The 20,542-nt window shown below is 40.9% G+C and overlaps 3 protein-coding genes across 4 annotated transcripts; 1 reads left to right on the top strand and 2 right to left on the bottom strand.

Moving 5' to 3' along the window:
- LOC8066124 (30S ribosomal protein S21, chloroplastic) lies at window positions 11,200–13,152 on the top strand. The gene is made up of 2 exons (XM_002443746.2): window positions 11,200–11,611; window positions 12,545–13,152. The coding sequence occupies exons 1-2, from the start codon at window positions 11,253–11,255 to the stop codon at window positions 12,660–12,662; spliced, it is 477 nt and encodes a 158-aa protein (XP_002443791.1). The 5' UTR covers window positions 11,200–11,252; the 3' UTR covers window positions 12,663–13,152.
- Window positions 14,833–15,489, bottom strand: LOC8066125 (BTB/POZ and MATH domain-containing protein 1). The gene has a single exon (XM_021464906.1). It carries the CDS (start codon window positions 15,487–15,489, stop codon window positions 14,833–14,835), a length of 657 nt encoding a protein of 218 aa, XP_021320581.1.
- Window positions 15,780–19,349, bottom strand: LOC110437366 (BTB/POZ and MATH domain-containing protein 5-like). Of its 2 annotated transcripts, none has more exons than XM_021465818.1 (2): window positions 19,253–19,349; window positions 15,780–16,613 (listed from the first exon to the last, which is right to left on the bottom strand). In XM_021465818.1, the coding sequence occupies exon 2, from the start codon at window positions 16,546–16,548 to the stop codon at window positions 16,006–16,008; it is 543 nt and encodes a 180-aa protein (XP_021321493.1). In that variant the 5' UTR covers window positions 16,549–16,613; window positions 19,253–19,349; the 3' UTR covers window positions 15,780–16,005. The 2 variants fall into 2 exon arrangements, with proteins under 2 accessions (XP_021321493.1, XP_021321492.1); XM_021465817.1 differs by having other exon boundaries at window positions 15,780–16,676; window positions 19,253–19,345.

Below are 20,542 nucleotides of genomic sequence, written 5' to 3' on the forward strand. Positions count from 1 at the left end.
GCTTAGAGAGGAGCTAACTAGTAGGCTCAGAGATGGATTTGTCAAATATGATTACTAATGAGGAAATCAATCACCCAGTCACTTGCTAAGGCAGGGGTAAGCCAATAATCTACAGATAATAATGATAATGATAATAATGATAATCCAAAGATTAGAGATAGACTAGTCATCATATTGGTAAGCAAACAAGAGACTAGTCAGGAGATTGAACTCCTAGGTAGCAACTAAGTTGCTAAGTCTTTTCATCTACTCTAGCATATATACAATCATGTATAGCATAATGACTCTAAATTCATGCATAAGGAACATTAGCAAGGAAGATCACGAATAGAGTAAGACAATCCTTGTAATATTGTTCTATTATCGTTATTGACGGGGTGTGAACTATACAAGACTCAACAGTAATGTCACATCCGTGATCTACCACAAGGCCCGCCCAATAGGATGCATTCATAGGTAAATGTCATCTAAGCACCACGCTTAAACTTAGTCTACCACGTAATTCCCTCACGATGAGAACTAAACGCTTTGGGAACAGATAAATGCACTCATTATCAATCATGACTATATCAAATATATAACTAGAGCAAACTAGAAACATAATAAATAACAACATAATCAATTAGAATAAAGTCTTAGAGAAAGATACAAGATAATACCCGACTCTTGAGACGAACGATCCAGAATCCTGAGTGTAGCGCCCGAACTCTTCTTAAATCTACTTGCTAATCCTATATGAAATCAAGGAATTAGAGTATATAGTCTAACTCTCTGGTGGAAGAGGCGGCTAAGGCTTCATTCTTCTTCTCTTCTCCCCCCTCTCTCTCTCTCCAAACCCTAAGGTCTACCTCTCCTTATATAGGCTGGTGGGATGAACCGCGACCCTTGGATCAAACCGACTTAATGGACGAAGATCTTTGCTCCTCAAAGGCGATTGGGACAGAATCCACGAGGTTGCTCTTGATTGGGCTAGCAGAGGGGGCAGGCGCCCTCATTGGCCACCCTGACCCTAGGCTCCCTCGGCTTCTCCTTCGTTCTGGTGGATTCCTAATCCTTTTAGATGCTTCTTTTTCATACCTGGCCTCAATATTTCATTTTCTCTTTATGTAATCATGACATGTGGGCCTCCTTGGATCAATTTATGATAACCCCTTGTAGAAATAGATATTTACCAAAACTCATGGAAATTTGTGAGATAAAAGCATATACTTCTATTGATTGTTGATATAAATATGATGGTTATCTGCCATCAACAGCGAGGGGAGGGAAGAGCACTATCATCAACAGAGAAGAAGACATGGTGAGTGAGCGCGCTATGGTAAGATAGGTTGTGCTCGAGTGTTCCCCAACCAGATGATCCTTGAGTCAGATTACCAAATGGTAATTTCCAAGCTCCATGCCACGGGCTGTGATCATTCCATCGTGTGGCATGTCATCGATGAGACATGTGCTATGAGTGGCTAGTTATCCAAGCTAGAGACAATTAAGATCAATATGGATCAGAAAAATTTGATGCATGAATTAGCGTAGTTTTCTATTAGTTTTTTTAAGACGTTTTTTTTTCTTGTTTTTCAGAGTGGATATATCTCTCTCTTGTAAGGATATTACTTAATTTTTGGCAAAGCTTTTTTCACAAGGCGCACAACCCATCGCACAATAATTGATGTGGGTTTGTTCTGTCATGTCTATAGACTACTCTATTTCTACTCATCTTCACTAGCTGGCACCACCGGTTTGAAGTACCACAACATGAAGGTGGACACAGACAACGACGATGACGTGAATAGGGAGGAGCTCTAGCGGTGGTTCAATTGGCAAGTGTCCCTGTGCGGGCGTCATGGAGGAGATCAAGCGGTAGTGGAGGCGTGGGACAAACACAAGAACAAGTGTCGAGGATGTACTGCTACAGGCATTCTTGATCAATATGTTTTGTTAATTCGTGTGTGTATCGAATCGACTTCCTCCTTTTGTTACGCCACAGCTACCACAGGTTCTACGCTAACCTCTAGCCATGGCAACGCCAAACGGGGGCAACCCTGTTGCCGCTAGTCAACCTCTCAGAGGCCAACTTGGTGAGGGCATGACCCGGATGGGGATGGCTTGTGGTGCCGGTGGACAAGGGGGTCCTAGGTTCAATCCTGGGTTTCAGCCGGGATACAATCCAGGGTATGTCGATAGGGATGGAGGTTACTATGGATGGGATCATCCCTGGGGTCGCGACCAAGGTCATCGTGGTGGTCATGGTGGTTTTAATGGTGGCCACGGAAGGGGCTACTATAATAACTAGTTCCATGGCTATGGCGGCTATGGTTGTGGCAACTATGGTAGCCATGGCAATTCCAGGGGCCATGCTTTCGGTGGCCGTCACTTGGAGGCAAGGGTGTTTCACCCTGCCAACCAAGGCCAGCAAGCCCAGTCCACAACTGGGGGCTTGCCGCAAGTAGGGACTAGCGCTGTGCCTGTAGCTCCTGCTACGACAATGGAGATGGGCAAATCTTTAGCGGTCATTGCCACTGCTGCGACAGTGAATGTAGGGGCTATGCTGGAGGCTCCCAAACCCAGCAACTTCGGGACTTCTACCACCATACGGTCAGCAATGACTCCTATTGGTGGTCCGGTGATAGGAGGTCCATTGGCTTTGGAGGCACACGGTCATGTCGAAGCCCAACCCATGCAAGGTGTGGAGTCGACTGCTGGAACTCTCTATGGTGGCAGCTTAGAAGTGGGTGCTGCAACCCAAGAGCCTGAAACATCTTTACAGGGTGCAAACAAAAGTAAAAACATACCTTACTGCTATAGATGTCACACAATGGGTCATGTTTATGCAATGTGTACTGCTGTTATTAGTTGTGATATCTGTGAATTTGATGCACATGTTAGTAAGATTTGCCCGCTTTTGAAAGGTGATAAACCAATGGCTATACCATGTGGTTATGCTGTTGAGAACCTTGGCTTCTATTACATTCCGCACACGGGGGTTCGGAAAGCAAGAACTGAAAATAAAGGGGCTTTGGTTAGGGTGCTCGAGGGATCCATTACCACAGCTCAGCTTGTGGTGGAACTCGAACGTCTTATTCCAGGATCTAAGTGGGAAATTGAGGAGAAAGGAAAGGATATGTTTACCACCACATTCCCATCGGCTATAGAGTTACAGAGGATGGTGTTGTGGGGTCACATGGAAACAAAAACTATAAAGGGCAAGATCGAATTTCAAAAAAGCTACTGACAATGAGATTTACAAGTATGAGATCCCAAAATCATGGGTGGAGTTTAGGGGTCTCCCAAAGGAGTTGAGAAACTTTGCCATTATCTGGGCAATTGGGTCCATTTTGGGTGTTACTAAAATGGTTGATATGAAGTTTACAAGAGAATTTGACCGTTCGAGACTTAAAGTGGTCGTGCTGGACCCAGACCTTATCCCTGACCTTGTGGATGTGGTTTATTGGGGATTTTGTTTACGAGCTACAATTTAGAGTGGAAGATTAGGAAAATAATGATGACCCCAAACCAATTGATATGGATACACCTGTAGATCCTAAGGATGAAAACAAAGGGGGTGATGTGATTATGGATGATGATCCGGCTAATAAGAACATAGATAATCATCTAGACGAGGATCTAGCTGTGGATGGCTCAGGCACAAATAAAACGAAGGCTGCAGCCCCGCATAGCAACACTAAGTTTTAAGCACCGTTGGGTCAGAAAGGGGAAACAACAAGACCGACCATTGCCTTAACACCTACTGGTGCAGCAGCACCTACAGTTTAGTGGCGAGCTGATTTGATGACAGAAGGAAATCCCAAAGGGAGCCAGTCTGCGCCGGCAAACACTCTTGCCACTCCTTTAAGGGCTAGCAAGAGATTGGTGGTTTCTGATCAGGATTCTCTGGAGAAGGCGACTTTGCTAAAGGCAAAGAAAAATCTGGATGGTACTCCTAACAAAGGTAACAACTTGACAACCTCTTTCTTTATTGATTTGGAGGATCCAGATTTAGCTTCTAAAGTTGTTAGCTTAGGAGTTTCTCTAGGTATAGCTCAGGTGAACAAGTTAGTGAGGCTGTAAAAAGGCTTAAAACCATAGAAAAGGGTAGGTTGCTTGAAAGGGTACAGTTGGAGCAGCAAATTACTCAAGAGGATGAGGCTAGTGCCGATGGAGACATCGATTTGCATGCTCTGAGTTCTCTTTGTAATGATCTCATGGATTGTGTTGGTGATGGGGAGTGTGATTTTAATGATCTACTGTTCCCCACATCACCGACAAAGAAAAAGGGGTCTAGGGGTAGAAGGAAGAAAAATAATAATTAATTAAGTAATCAATGGAAGGAATTTTCTAGAATTGTAATGGACTAGAGGACTTAAAGAAACATCGTTTTTTGTCTGACGGCTGACCTGACAAAGGAGCATGACCTTGATTTTATTGCCTTATCCGAGACAGGGAGGGATTCATTTACACAATCATCACTCAATATTTTTTGCGCTCGTAAAGATTTTTTTCTGGCATGTAAAACCTCGGCGCTCGTAAAGATTTTTTGTGAATCTTTTAGTTTTTGATATAGGCGAGATCGAAGGAGATTTCTTTGTGTGTTTTAAAATTAGGAACAAAGAGGATGATTTTATTTGGAACCTAGTTTCTGTATATGGGGCTGCACAAGAGGAATTCAAAGCAAATTTTCTCACTGAGTTGACCTAGTTATGTTCAAAAGAAACTATACCTATCATGATAGGTGGGGACTTCAACATAATACGGGGACCGGGGAAAAGAATAATAACAATTATAATGATAGATGGCTGTTTTTATTTAATGCAATCATAGATGCGTTTAATTTAAGAGAATTAGATTCTTCAGGTAGACATGGGGCCAATAATTTGCCAAATCAAACTTTTGAGAAGTTGGATAGAATATTGGTGTGCACAGAATTAGAAGATAAATACCCACATATGTCGGTCCAACTACTCTCCAGGGAAATCTTGGATCATACTCCCTTGCTTTTGGGCACTGGCCAGCGATTTACGAACTGCCATTACCAGTTCAAATTTGAACTCGGTTGGTTACTTTGTGATGGTTTTCAGGAGATGATTTGTGATATTTGGCAGAGTGTGCAACAAGGCTCCAACCCTTTAGAAACCTGGCAAAAGAAAATAAGGCGTCTGCAACAATTCCTCTGGGGTTGGGCCAAAAACACAAGCGGAACTTACAAGAAAGAGAAACAACAATTATTGGATAAACTTGATGTGCTAGATAAAAAAGCAGAAAAGCAAAACCTTGAGCAAGCCGAAATATATTCGAAACACGTTCTAAATGATCGACTAGCTGAACTGTTAAGAGAAGAAGAATTGAAATGGTACCAAAGAGCAAAATTAAAACATTTGTTAGAAGAAGATGCCAATACAAAATATTATCATTTAGTTGCAAATAGAAAACATAGAAAGACTCGTATTTTCCAGTTAGAGCAGGAGGGGACGATTTGTGGGGAAGTGAAACTAAAAAAATACATTACTAAGTATTACAAGACTCTCTTTGGGCCATCAGAGAGGTCGACGGTATCTATGGATGAGTCCACCATAAATGATATTCCTCAGGTCTCTTTATTAGAAAATGATATGTTAACTGACATATTCTCTGAAACTGAGGTGAAGGAGGCAATTTTTCAAATGGAGCATAATAAGACTCCAGGTCCAGATGGGTTTCCTCTAGAGTTTTACCAAATATTTTGGTTTCTTTTAAAATATGACTTGATGGCTCTGTTCGAGGATTTCATACAGGGACCTTGCCAATAGTCTTAATTTTGGGAATATCATCCTTCTACCAAAAACAAATGATGCAAAGAGAATACAACAATACAGGCCCATTTGCTTACTAAATGTTAGTTTCAAAATTTTTACTAAGGCTCTCACAAATAGAATTACAAAAATGGCCAATACAATTGTCGGCCCTACTCAATCAGCTTTTATACCAAATAGAAATATAATGGAGGGGGCAGTCATTCTCCATGAGACAATCCATGAACTGCATACCAAAAAAACAAAATGGTATTATTTTTAAAATTGACTTTGAAAAAGCATATGATAAGGTGAGATGGTCTTTTTTACAGCAAACTCTGAGAATGAAAGGTTTCTTTGAAAAGTGGCAACAATAGATTTCGATGATCACAAAGGGTGGAAATGTGGGAATAAAAAGTTAATGATCAACTGGAAGATTATTTTCAAACTAGAAAAGGGTTAAGACAAGGGGATCCTCTATCTCCAATTTTATTTAATCTAGTTGTGGACATGTTAGTAGTAATGATTACTAGAGCCAAGGATATTGACCAGGTTATAGGGGTTGTACCTCATTTAGTGGAAGACGAGTTGTAATTTTACAATACGCAGATGATACTGTCATTTTTATGGACCACGACTTTCAAAAGGCTACAAATATGAAACACTTTCAAAAGGCTACAAATATGAAACTTATTCTTTGTGTCTTTGAACAATTGTCCGGTCTTAAAATTAATTTCCACAAGAGTGAATTATTCTGTTTTGAAGTGGCTAAGCAGTGTGAACAACAATATGCACAGCTGTTTGGGTGCGGTATAGGCATGTACCCCTTTAGATACTTGGGAATTCCAATGCACACAAGAAAATTAGGGAACAAAGATTGGCAATATGTAGAAGAACGTTTTGAAAAGAAACAGAGTGATTCGAAAGGAAAATTACTCTCAGTAGGAGGACATCTAGTCTTAATTAATTTGGTGCTTTGAAGCTTACCGATGTTCATGATGTCCTTCTTTGAGGTACCTAAGGGTGTATTATAGAGAATTGAGTTCTTTAGATCGAGATTCTTCTGGCAGAATGACCAACAAAAGAGAAAATATTGATTAGTAAAGTGGACTGTGATATGCCAACCGAAAGAACAGGGTGGTTTGGGAGTCACCAATTTAGAAATATAGAATAAATGCCTACTTAGTAAATGGTTGGTTAAATTGTGTAATGAAGATGGCTTATGACAACAGTTGATTAGAAATAAATACTTAAGAAACAAAATACTTTTGGAAAGGTATTTTAAATGTCAAACATCAAGTTATGCAACTTGGAAAGTTTAAGGTACAAAGTGGAAAACAAACGAGGTTCTGGGAAGATATTTGGATTGGGAATTGGTCTCTCCAAACAAAATTCCCAAGACTGTACAATATAGCACGCAGGAAAAAGGATATTGTGTCAAATGTGTTGTCGTCTATTCCACTTAATGTTTCATTTCAAAGAGCATTAGTGGGAAACAACTTGAGGGACTGGAATAGGATTGTCCCATCAGTAGCGAATTTACAGCTACATGATGAAAGAGATGTCTTTGTTTGGTCTCTGAACTGGAATGATTTGTTTACAATATGATCAATGTATGCATATTTAGTCAATAGTGGTGTACGGGTCTCACAAGAAATTTGGCGTGCTAAGTTACCCATGAAAATAAATTTTTTATGTGGTACTTAAAAAAGGAAGTTATCTTAACAAAGGACAACTTAGCAAAAAGAAATTGGGAGGGTAATAAAGGTTGTCCCTTTTGTAATACTCCAGAATCAATTCAACACTTATTTTTTTAGTTGTGTCTTTGCTAAGTTTGTGTGGACAGCAATACATATGGTTTCTGAGCATTGCTCAACCCACTGATGTTAATGATCTTTTTAATCATTGGTCAAAAGGGGGGGAACCAATCACAATTTGAACTTATTGATGGCAGCCGCCGCATTATGTTGGTCACTGTGGGTATCAAGAAATGAAATTGTTTTTGATAATCGTAGACCTAAAACTTTTTTTCGAGTACTATTCAGAGGGACTCACTAGCTCCGTCAATGGGTCTTGTTATAGCGTCATGAAGACCACCAGCAGGAGTTAGTCGACGCGTGTCGTGTTCTCGAAACTTTATGTCTTCAGCTATTTTCATTCTTTGGATGGTCATCTGCTTTTAGAGTTTCTTTATATTGATATTTGAGAGAATTTTTCTGCAGTTAGTCTTTGTGTCTTTGATTTGTTCACGACTACAATCATGTTGATTCATGGCACTTGCCATATCTTGGTTAAAACTTTGTAATAATTTGATCTGAGTTCATCCGGTTTAGGGTGAATAAAGCAGGATAGACTTTCTATCATTTATCTAAAAAATATAGTTTTTGTGTTGAGAGGAACCATGCGTATACTGTAGTTGGGAACTTGGGATGAATGATGTGGTCTCTCATTCTGTGTTCTTTGTCTTAGAATTTTACTTATTTTATTTATGTGAAATTTTATGATGTTTGGAAGTAGTGGGAGCCCTCCGTTTTTTTTAGATCGGATGGTTTAAAAATAGGAGTTGAGGAACTTAAATTGTGGGCCGGAACTAAAAGAAAATACGTAGACTTGGAACTAAAAAATACGTGGACCTAGAACTAGTATCTAAATAAATTTGGAGAGTATAATAGTATTTTGACATCTCCGGGCGTGCTTGGCCCTCGGCGAGGTGCTGTGGTCGGGGCAGATATACTTAGTGCTCCCAGCGGCCATGCTCAACAGGCCGGTCTCGACCGCCGACATGGCCACGTTGACCGTGCGGCCGGCGACCACGACGCTCGCGTCCAGCTAGCAACAAGCCGAGGTGCCCATAGTGGCAGCACGAAGATGACCGTCGTTTGTGTCATGCCTATGCGCGAGGAAATGGAGGACGGCGGCGTAGTGAACGCCGTGAAGAAGGACGAGAAGCTTGCAGCCACCGTGGCGACGTCGAGGCTCAATCGGGCGATGAGCAAATTCTTTTGTCCTCTCCAGAAACTTAATCATTCAAGAAGACGCAGGCAGTGAGCGACTCCCGTTCGTGGATGTTTCGGCGAGTTAGGCCAGTCTGAGTGGGGGGTTTTACCAGGATGTCATGCACATTTTATTAGAGCATCATGTCAGTAAAATTGCACTTTTTGCATGAAACAAAGAGGAAAGAGAAGGAAATAGTTTCACCATAGTGAAACCCCGCGGACTTTGTTTCCCACGCGGTGAAACGGGATGAAATCCCCACTGAGGGCTAAATCGTTTCACCATCTTGCATGTGATCCAATCATTTTACAGTAATTAAATGTTTTGCCCAGCCTAGGAAACGTCAAGATGAAACTCATGCATTGTGGAGGTTGTTTCATTATTCGTTTCATTGATGCCCTGTCAGCGGATTTGTTTTGGAAACAATGCATTGAAACGGGCCACTGAGACTGGCCTTAGAGATTCTATTAATAGGAGAGGATAAGTACTAAACTACCCTTAAGCATAATTAATTAATTTTCATAGTTAAATAGCTACGGTAAATAGTTTTCCAGCGAGGAACAGGTGGTTCCTCCCAAGCACCATAACAAAGCTCTTTATTTTATGATAGTTTAGCTTAGATTTAGACCACGAACTGGTCATAGATTAGCTGGTTGGGTTCCTTATAGTGAAACTTACTCATCCGGGATCAAATTCCCGACTTCACGTGAGTGCTCATATTTTCCTAGATTTATTCCATGATTTAACGGTGTCTCGCAAAAAAATAAACTTAGTTTCAGATCAAATTAAGTTTTAGCGACTGATTTAGGCCTTATTTGGCAATAACTTCACCAATGATTTTATAGGCTGTTGTAAGCTATTTATTTTCTGCTAAACATCCTTCTTCAAAAGAAGATAGGTGAATCTCTTTTTTTTAATGCTCCCACAAAAGAACGGATAGAGGTGAAGTTGAGAAAAGTAGCTTTTCATATCTCTCTTTCTCATTTCTCTCTCTCAGTCATGCATAAAGTTGTTGGTAAAGTTATTTTTGCTAAACATGTTTTTTTTAAAAAAAACACAGCTCAGAATTATTGAGAAAACAGAGATGCACAAGGATGCGCTGGATAAAGCGCAAGGTGCGGTCAGCGGCGAGGGGGTGCCCAGAGAGGTGCATTCTTGATGGATATGTTTTGTCTACTCGTATGGAGTATAATATAGATATGATGCTCAGCTTGAAGAGCTCCACCAATCTATGGATTTGGCCACTGAATTTGCAGGTTTCACAGGTCTAGAGAGTTTCTACTGCGTGGATTTTGAAGCTGAATTTGGTGGAGCTGAGACGAGTCCCAAATAGCTCACAGAGCAGAGAAGCATAAATTATTCAACCTGTTGGTGATCCTTTATTTTTTTATTATTACTAGAATACTAGGCAATGGACGATTTACTGCTCATATCCATCCCTAATATTACTAGCTAATCGTCCTTGCACATAACAAGAGGCCGGCGTGCCCTTCTCATGCTCAGCAGCAATAATTTTTGCACCCAGTCATTGTCTCGAAGCATAGCGTCTTACGGTTGCCACCATGGTACCAACAGCAGAAGCAAGTACTGAACTTGCACCACACCGTATTGGGTAGCAGCTTGATGCAACCGCAATCTACCCTCCTGTCGCTCCCAACTGGATTTGTGTGTTGACCTGCACATTAGTTAATTAATTAATTGTTATAGTATATAAGATGCTTGAATAACGCATAAGTGTAAGTTTTAGAAGAGCACAAGGGGTCTCCTCGCGCTCCTATATGTTGTACAATACTATTACTCACATTGTGAGAGAACTGCGAAACATCCAAGGGTAAGCATAAGCATCACAACTATAGTAGCCATTCTTCCCTCCATCACAGCAATCACAGTGTATGTCCGACAAACATACACATCCCGCACAATGTTCTATTTATAGATGATGAAAATAGCAAAATGGATATACTAAAAAAAAGTCAAAGCAATAATTAATAACTTAAATAGCAAAATGGATATACTAAAAAAAGTCAAAGCAATAATTAATAACTTTTAGGCTTGTGACTAATCCTCCGAGATTTAAGAATATATAGCATTAATTTCAACAAAGATGATATCTTTATTTGCAATTCCATGGCTAATAATGGCATTCTACTAGTTTGCATGTACAATTTAGCCGCTATATTTCGCTATAGCCTAATTTAACTCCGCTATTAGCCATTCTAAACATAAACCGCTAAACACCTTACCCGCTATTTTAAACATAGATTCTACTACTTTGCATTGCATTATCACCAAACCATAATGAGAAGATAATGAAGCCTTTGCAAACTGGTTTGGATCCATGGGCCGATCTGTGTGGGCTAAAGAAAGAGAAAGCACATGGCCTAATGAACCTCAGGCCCATTAGGCCCATCAACCAAGGACTTCTCTCGTGCAGTGCAGACTGCAGAGGCCTCTATTTCGATCCGTCTTCACAGGCCGGCCGCCGGCACCACCACCACCATGGCCGCCGCCGCCGCCGCCGCCGTAGCCGTCTCGTCGTCGCGTCCGCCTCTCCTTCTCCAATCCACCTCCAACGCCACCTTCGTTTCCTTCCCGAGGCGGACGCTCCCCGCCACCACCCTCGCCCTCTCCGCCCCCTCCCAGCTGTCGCTGGTGCCGGCGGCCAACCCCAAGTACCACAACGCGAAGGTGGACGCGGGCGACGAGGACGTGGAAGGGGAGGAGCTCCTGCGGCGGTTCAACTGGCAGGTGTCCCGCGCGGGCGTCATGGAGGAGATCAGGCGGCGGCGGAGGCACGAGGACGCTCGGGACAAGCGCAAGCGCAAGGCGCGATCGGCGGCGCGGAGGTTCCGCCGGAGGTGCGTTCTTGATCGATATATTTTGTCTATTTTTGCGAATAGTATAGTTGCTTGGTTAGTAGTTTCAAAAAACGTTGCTTCGATAGTTGGGATGAATGAATGATATATGTTCTCTCATTTGCTGCTATAATAAATGATATGATTGCTGGTTCTATGACAGTTGAGCTTAATTTTAGACCAAACTGCAAGTGTTAGCGACTGATTCCGTGTGCATGTCCTATGTTCAAGTTGTTGTATATCTGACAGCAATAGTTTGATTGCCAATTTCATTAGACAATTAGCATGCCAAGTTGCCAACCATTCTACTGCTGACATTCATGATCCTGAAGGTTGGACAGCTAGTTTTACAGACATTAGCATGTTAACACAGATCATTTCCTGAATGGAAATAGCTGTGCATGTGGAATGGTCCATTCAAGATCCTGTTTTCGTCTTTAGTATTTATGCTGTTTTGTGTACCAGCATCATCATCATATTTTACACCGGCGGTATAATTCTTGTTCACCTTTTGAAAAGTGAGGTGTTATTCTTCATCATGAATACATGAGTGTGCATTCCCTGCCATTTTCAAGTGCAAGTTAAATGCCTAATCAAATACCCATTGTTTGCAACATTCAGCAAGCTTCATGCTGAATTTTGCAAAATCTAACATCAAGGGCATCTCCCCTTTCTGATGACACGTTTGTTTTTTGCCATTCCAAAGTTTCAGCAAGTTTTATGCTGAATTTTCCAAAATCTACCATCAAGGGCATCTCCCCCTTTCTGAAGACATGTTTGTTTTTGGCCATTCCAAAGTTTCAGCATGTTTTATGTTGAATTTTGCAAAATCTAGCTTCAAGGGCATCTCCAAACCTCATTTAGTTCATTTGAGTTGTAGTAACAATATAAGAAACTCCTGATTCCTCCTAACTGAGTCCAGTCACTCTGGTACAGGCGATTCAAGGGCCCATACCCTTTCAGTGATGATCAGGGGGCGAAGGAGCAGGCTACTGATGACGAGGAGAATGACAACTGGGAGCTCCCTGCAGGAGAGTTGCCTTCTTACAGGTAGAGATAGTCGAGAAGTTGAAGCATGATTTTATCTGCAGAAGAGTTTCAACACCTCCAGCTTCAGTTATTCCTGTCAGTCGGAGGAAATTGAGTAGGTGTTGACAAATCGATTCTAGCGGATTGGCGGCCAATGCACGGTAAACTGATGTTGTCTGCAGAAGAGTTTCAACTCCTCCAGCTTCAGTTCTTCCTGTCAGTTGGAGGAAATTGAGTAGGTGTTGCCCAATCGATTCTAGCTGATTAGCGGCCAAAGCACAGTAAACTGATGTAAAGCATTTTGTGGAAATGCCAGTTATGTCTCGACAGCAGACCCTCCTGGCTGTGCTGCAAATACGTCATCTGTATTGAGTTCTTGTGGATGGATTTACAATGGCTGGTGTGTTCTCACAAGAATTCTAATGCTAACTTTTTTCTGGTGGGAAAAAGATGAAATCTGATGCAGTAGACACTTGCTTTGGTGACCTAGTACTCAGTAAAATTGTTCTTTTGCAGCTACAAAATTGCCATGCTGGTCCTGGTCCAATCATGTTGCGAATTTAGTTTTGGATACGTTGCTATGAGGAATTAATCAACATGTCCCAGAAGTGACCAAAAACGATGTGAAGAAAACGATGAGGATTGACGAGATTTCAGGGGAAAAAAGGACAAGAGCGAGGAAAGCTCATGTCACCTTTCCTTGTCCGCATATTAATTTGCATCAGCACTATTTTTCAGTCATAAAACAATGTTTTTTTTTTCATAACAAATCAGCATTAGCATTAGCATTAGCATTAGCATTAGCATCAGCATCAGCTGTAGCCAAGGATTCCTGGGCTCCGGCTTTATGCGTCGTGCGATTGCCTGATTGGGGCTTTGCTTTCCTCTGCGTTTTGTTTTTCAGAGAGAGCTCGAAAGCTAAAAAGCACAGCAACGGAAAGTGCAAGGTGTTTCCGGAAGCGACGCAGGATCCGGCTATCTCTGGACCAACCTGCCTACCTGAGTTTTTCTCTTTTGTTTCCTCTATGTCAAATTGTAAGATACATATTACACACCTAAATATGTATTATATCTAGATATAAAAATAAAAGGTATGTATCTAAAAAAAATAACCTGAACGACTTGCAATACGAAAGAGTAAATACTACTTCCTCCATTTCAAATCATAAGTCGCTTTGACTTGTTTGGTTCATCTATTTTACTATGTAAACAAAATGGATATATCAAAAAAATCAAAGTGACTTATAATTTGGAACGTAGGAAATACGTTTTAATGAAAATCTGATAAAACTTCTCAAACTTTGAGCATTAGTGTCTACTAGTTTTCAAATATTTGTTTTACAAAAGAAATGGGTGTAGATTTATTTTGAAAGCTACTTGCATAATATCATGTTTATTTGATATTATAACTACATTGAAATAAGAAATAAATAATGATAAAAATCAAACACCCAAAGGCAGTAATGATAAAACTACTTTGGATGGAACCAAAGCCGGTGGGGGAAAAATGGCTTTATCGGCTTTTGGTTGTTTGAGGAAAAGATAGAGAAAAAGAGCTAATGTATACAGTGCAGAAGCTGGACGAGGCAGAACTGCTGGGAGCCCTCTCAAATGAACCGTGGCAGTGGCTAAAACTATCATATGGCCGTCGAAAGTATAACTCTAAAAAACATGAAATCAACAAGATTGAGACAAAAAGTTACCACTAATAATAACTTGTAGAAATTGATCAAGTTTGATTCAACTGCTGATATTTGGCTTAAAGTTAACATGTACTCCTTCCATCCTAAATTATAAGACGTTTGGCTTTTCTGACCTCAAATTTAACCACTCGTCTTATTCAAAATATTTGTACAAACGTAGTCAAATTTAAGTCATTCTTGAAGAACTTTTACTAATAAACCAAGCCACGACAATAAAAAGTGATGTTTTGCACAAATTTTTGAATACGACAGTGGTCAAATTTGGTGTCAAAAAAGTCAAACGACTAATAATTTGGGATGGATTGATACTACGTTAATGCTTTATTACCTTATCTGATCACCCATTTACTAATAATTTATTATGTTAATAACATTTGTTAACTATCATATAGTATCTGGAGACATGGACATATATGTATGGCCATCAATTGGATGAGAAGCTAGCCTAGACAGTCGTCGTCGTCGCTACGGTAGCAACACATACACGGCTAGCTACTGGGCTGCAGCAAGCTTGGCAATCATGTCCTTTAAAACAGACGGGCAGCTCTTGCTCAGATGCTCCAAGCCGTCGGTCTTGACGACCTCTCTGAGATTTTCTGGATCCTCGAGGAATCTCAGGCACGCCTCCTTAAGCCCTAGGCAATGGTGGTCGACGGCGAACGCCAGGATGACCGCCACGGTTGTCACATCCACAAACTCACACAGCTTCTCTTCACAAACCAGCCTCAGCCTCTCCATCTGATACCTATTCGCCGCTGCGACCAGGTCCGGGAGCATCGCCGCCGCCGCTGATCCCTTCGACTCCGGCGGCAGCGAGTCGGTGTACACGTAATGGAGAAACGCCTCGAAGTCCTGCGCTTCCATGTCTTCAATCTGTACGACGACGGCTGCGCCGCCGCTGTCGTTGGTCGTCGTCGTCGTCGGGCAGGTGGAGAGGGAGAGCTCGGCGTGGAACACCGGTGACCGGGCCATGAGCACACACCTGTGCGCGGCGAAAGTCCTGTTGTCCACCATGAACGTCACGTCCGCGCCGTCCCCGGTCGCGAGGAGGCCGCCGAGGTGACGGTGCAGGTCCGACGGCGGTGGCACCACCACCACCGCTGCATCTACTAGAGGTGACGACGGGTGTGGGACGTCGACGATGTCCATCGCTTAGCAGCCGGGGTACGGGAACATGGGCACGTTCCCCGTTCCGGGAACTTCGTCCCGAAACGTGGAACGGGAACATCATGGAACATCGTTCCCAAATGCGGTGGAACACGAATCATATATAAGAGCAATCATAGGAACGTCAGTCCCAAGCGACTATGGAACTTCGTGGTGTGTGTGCATACTGCGCCGTGCCCGTCCGTGAGCGGTCGGTGAAAAATCTAGATGGTGATTGACTCATTGGCCTAGACCTGCAATGAGCCTTAAGGTTGGAGTTGGACAGCCCTAAATGAAACAAAAATACAATAGTAAATTATATCACGCTAGGAATCGAACTCATTTGGTTCAAAGCAACACGTAAAACTACCTGAGCCAACCACTACGTCACAAAACACGTTCCTTTAGAAAGTGGAACGCGTTCCGCAACTTAAAGGAACGAGACGAAGCTATATACCCCCTACGTTCCATAGTTTATGAGAATGTCGTACCGCGTACCACGTTCCCGTACCACGTACCCTATGTTCCGGGAACTTGGCTGCTAAGGTCCATCGTCTGAATCTCCCCCGTGGCGGCGACCGTCAAATCACACCTGATCGTGAAGCGGTCGTGCTTGAGATGCTCGGATTTCTCCAGCTCGTCCCTCCTGATGAAAGTCCGGAATCCACGGTCGTCGTCACGGAAGGTATGCTCGGCACTGAAGGTGTAGTGTGGCACTGGCTTCTTCTCTCCATAGTCAAGCAAGCTGAAGGTGAACCGTGCTCTGACGCCATGGCCATGGGCGACATTGACATTGTGGTCGTCGAGGTCGAGCTTGAGGAAGATGGATATGAAGTCGGAGCAAGTGGAGTTGCAGCCGTTGGGGTAATAGCAGATGTGCCAGCGGTGGCCGCCGACGCGGAACGATCGGGACTTGATGTGGCTGCCGGTCGGGACATCCTTGGTGCCGGAGTAGCCGTCGATCTTCAGCAGGTGCTGCCCGCTCTCGGTGCTGGCGGCGACGATGGCTGACGCGGACCGCGACGGCTCGCGCTCGCCCCTGCCGCCACCGATGATCGGCATGGGTACCACGGTCTGTGGTGTGGAGATCACGGCGTTTGCTGCTTCAGCGCTTCTCTTCTTGCACGCTGCATTATGTCGAGTGCTGAATTTTACTCGCTCCATCCCAAATTATAAGTCATTCCAAGAACCTTGGAGAGTTAAAGCATTTTTAAGTTTGATTAAAATTATAGAAAAAAATACTAAGATTTGTAACGTAAAATAAGTATACTATGCAAATATAATTAAGAAAGAATCTAATCATACTTAGTTAGTACCATAATAATTATTATTTTATAATATAAATTTAGTCAAACTTAGAAAAGTTTGACTCTCCAAGATTTTTGGAATGACTTACAATTTGGGATGGAGGGAGTAGATAGATACGACGGATCTCATCTCTCTATATATCCTTCGTAATTGCTAGAAATAGAGATTTGATAATTCAAAAAATACACTCCAATAGCTTCTTTATTTGTTTATTTAAATATAAGTATCTTATATTCTGAATTTTCGCTGGCACAAGATAGAAAACATACAAGATACAGAAAAACTATTACATGAAAGAATATAAAAAAGGGTTTTTATGCAAATAACTGTCTAAATCATTGTTTAGAGAGTAAGCTTTACAAAAAAAACTCTTAAAGATGCTCTGCAGAGTAAAGTCCATTCTTTTTTTGAAGAAAAAAGAGAAGAGGCCTCATAGAGAAAGGCTCCACGTTCTTATCTACTCTCTTTTCCTAAAAAACCACCCACCTCCGCTATTGTTATGTAAAATGCATAAAAAACCTCTTTAAATTTGCATCTAATTTACCTACTCTATGATTATGAATGATAATTTAAAATGAACTCAATTTGCATCTAAATACCCAACTATGCCATTATAAAAGATAATTTAAAAATAATTTCCATGCAATTTACCCTTCTACGATTACTAAAGGTAATGGAAGGTAACATCGAAGTTTCTTTTAAGTTGCCTATATCTACTATTATGAAAGATATATGATAAAGTAACCCCCTTTAATTGTAACTAAATTGCCTAAATCTACCACCCAAAAGAATAAACTAAAATATCCCTCCAATCTATGTTTAAATACCAATATAAGATGATATGAAAACTAACTCCATAAGCATAAAGTTATTTTTTTAAAATTAAACACTTACCACCATTGGATTGAAAGTAAGCATAAATGTTATGTAATAGTCCCTTCTTCTAAATTGTAAGTTGTTTTAACATTTCAAGACACATTGCTTCAGCAATGTATTTAGACATAGGGTATAACTAAGTACATAGCAAAATCTATGTACCTAGAAAAGTCAAAACAAATGATAATTTGGAATAGAGGAAGTACTATACATTCATGTTAGGAATAGATATATCAATCTATAAAATTCCTTAACAAGCAAATCACATACCAATGACACTAACAACTAATTTTAAGTTATATTGGTACTCTGTCGATAAATTTTGTAAGTTGTTACTTTAGGTAAGTTTATATATTTTGATTGAAAACATATTCTCTTCCAAGCAGGCTTATAAACAACTTATTGGGCATCGTCGGATTGATACTTCTTACATGTGGCTTTGGACATCTTCTTGTCAGAACAAAAGGAAAAAAAAATCTGGTTAATCTTAAGTGACAGGTTGAGCACTAGAGCTTTGATTAAAAGAAAAGGAATCCATCTTGAAGATTATAATTGTGTTTTCTATTCACTCGACATGAAGAAGATCTTCTCCATATGCATTTTCACTGTCCTTTCACGATGGCTTGTTGGTACAGTTTGCAACTCTTTATACCAAATTTAGAAGATATTCCAAACCATCTTGGAAAGCCTCAGGGCTCGACTAAGGGTACCTTTTTTATGGAAGTCATCATCACGACGTGCTAGGCTATTTTGATGATGTGGAATGATATTATTTCCAGAGACTTGGTGCATTTAGTTCAGGGATGCATGGCGGTTTTCAGGAATGAGTTTGCTCTAGTTATTATAAGAGCAAAGGCACGCAATCACCCCTTCATTGTTTAATGGCTAGACAGCTTTGTGTAATCTTAGCTATTTTTTCCTTACCATTTTGTGTCTTGAGGTTACTTGTGTAAGACTTTGCTTGTTTTTTATTAATAAATTTTCAGTAGGGGTGGAGCCCCTCGTGTTTCCTCAAACACAAAATCTAACCACTCTATGTTAACAACAACAATACACATAACTTTTTGATATAATAAATTCAACATCTTTAGTGTCATGGAACAGGCCAAAATACTGTTTTTTTGCTATTGTAGTAATTAAGATTGTACCTTACGGCCTAAAAATGCTTTAAATAAAATCTAAAAGGAAAACTTTAAATAAAATATACAATAGACACTAAAGTTTCAACTTGATACGACGTGGATAAAAGTGATGCAATAACTAATACAATTAAAGTTTAAAAAACCCAAATATAGATTTACGATGTCAGAAAGGAATATAAGAGATTATGTAACTTAAACTTTGGTTTCAATTGATTTGGTGCATGTCGCGCGTGATTAGATGCAAGATTCTCATAGTGATGTTAGAGTCTTTTAGCGTCCACGTTAGTCTTCTTGACAACTTCTAGGACGATATCTTTTAATTTAGGACCGAGGGAGTAATTACCAACCTTGCCATTATGAATGATAATTGAAAATAACATCAATTTGCTTTAAATTATCTTCCTCTATCAGTATATATGAGCAAGAGAGACCGAACGCACCTGAGTCACCGAATTAGCTTAGAGAGGTTTGATGATGCAGTCATGCAGATCATTTTTGTTGAATTTGGAGATGATTTGGCGTGTGGTTTATCGTGGCAAGCATGGTTGCGAGATAGGTAGCGACACATCCATATTTATAACCGAGTCAGGTAAAATAATTAAACAAGGCGTGTAAAAGAGCTACGTACGTAACATCACCTATGCAAGCTTCCTAAACAACAGAACCTCGGCAATCCTTTATTCCTGGCTTCCATCGATAGCCACACTACGGGTTCTCGTTATGCCAACTTGGGAATTCAGCAAAGACGGATGCCTTCTTACCAGTGGTTCAAGCAAGGCATTGTACTAAATAGCGTTCGTAGCGACCACAATAACAGTTACTGCTCTTGTCGCTACCAGTACGACGTAGCGGCTTGGATATAGCTGATTAAAACTTAGCGTCCGCTAGCTATTTGGCGGAGCAAGTCGCTATAGTGGCCATTATTTGACATAGCAATCTGTTATAGCAGTCTAATTCTTAATTTAAGATATATTTGATGAGAATCACTCTTGGAATACAATTAAATATCTATTTATACTATTTAAGATATATGTTATTTTTCAAAATATACATGTATTAGCAGATAATGTTATTAGAACTTAAGCGTCCGCTAACCGCAATCTGCTAACCTCTTTGGGAGGTTTGTTTTTTTTTTCAAAGGCACTTTTGTTTCCTCCCCTCTAAAATAGCCTGGACCATTGATCTAGAAGGGGTAAAAACATGTTCCCCTCCATCGTCTTCTATTATCTCATTTGCCAAGCGGGTGAAAAAATACGGGCTCAAAGTCCGATTGAGGAAAAAAAAAAACAAGCGGATGAAATCGTCAGGCGCAGTGCGCAAGGGCTTGCCGCTTGCCTGACGCCCTTCCAATCCGGCCAAACAGTGGATTGGCCAAATTGTTTGCAAACGTTAGATCTCCAAGAGATTAGCCAAAAACATTAGTCAAATTTACTAATTTAACTACTCTCTAAAATAGATTTGATAAAAAAAATATTAGAGTGCTCCAACATACTCTATAAATGATGGCTAGTGAGGTAGGCTATCCAAAATTAGAGAGCGAATAAGAGCATCTCCAAGAGATTAGCCAAAAATACTAGCCAAATTTACTGATTTAGCTACTCTCTAAAATAGATTTGACAAAAAGATATTAGAGTATTCCAACAGACTCTGCAAAAGGATGGCTAGTGAGGTAGACTATCCAAAAGTAGAGAGCAAATATGGTGGGATGAAGAGCTACTAAATTTGAAGAG

Source organism: Sorghum bicolor, chromosome 7, assembly GCF_000003195.3.
Source record: "Sorghum bicolor cultivar BTx623 chromosome 7, Sorghum_bicolor_NCBIv3, whole genome shotgun sequence".
Classification (NCBI taxonomy): Eukaryota; Viridiplantae; Streptophyta; class Magnoliopsida; order Poales; family Poaceae; genus Sorghum; species Sorghum bicolor.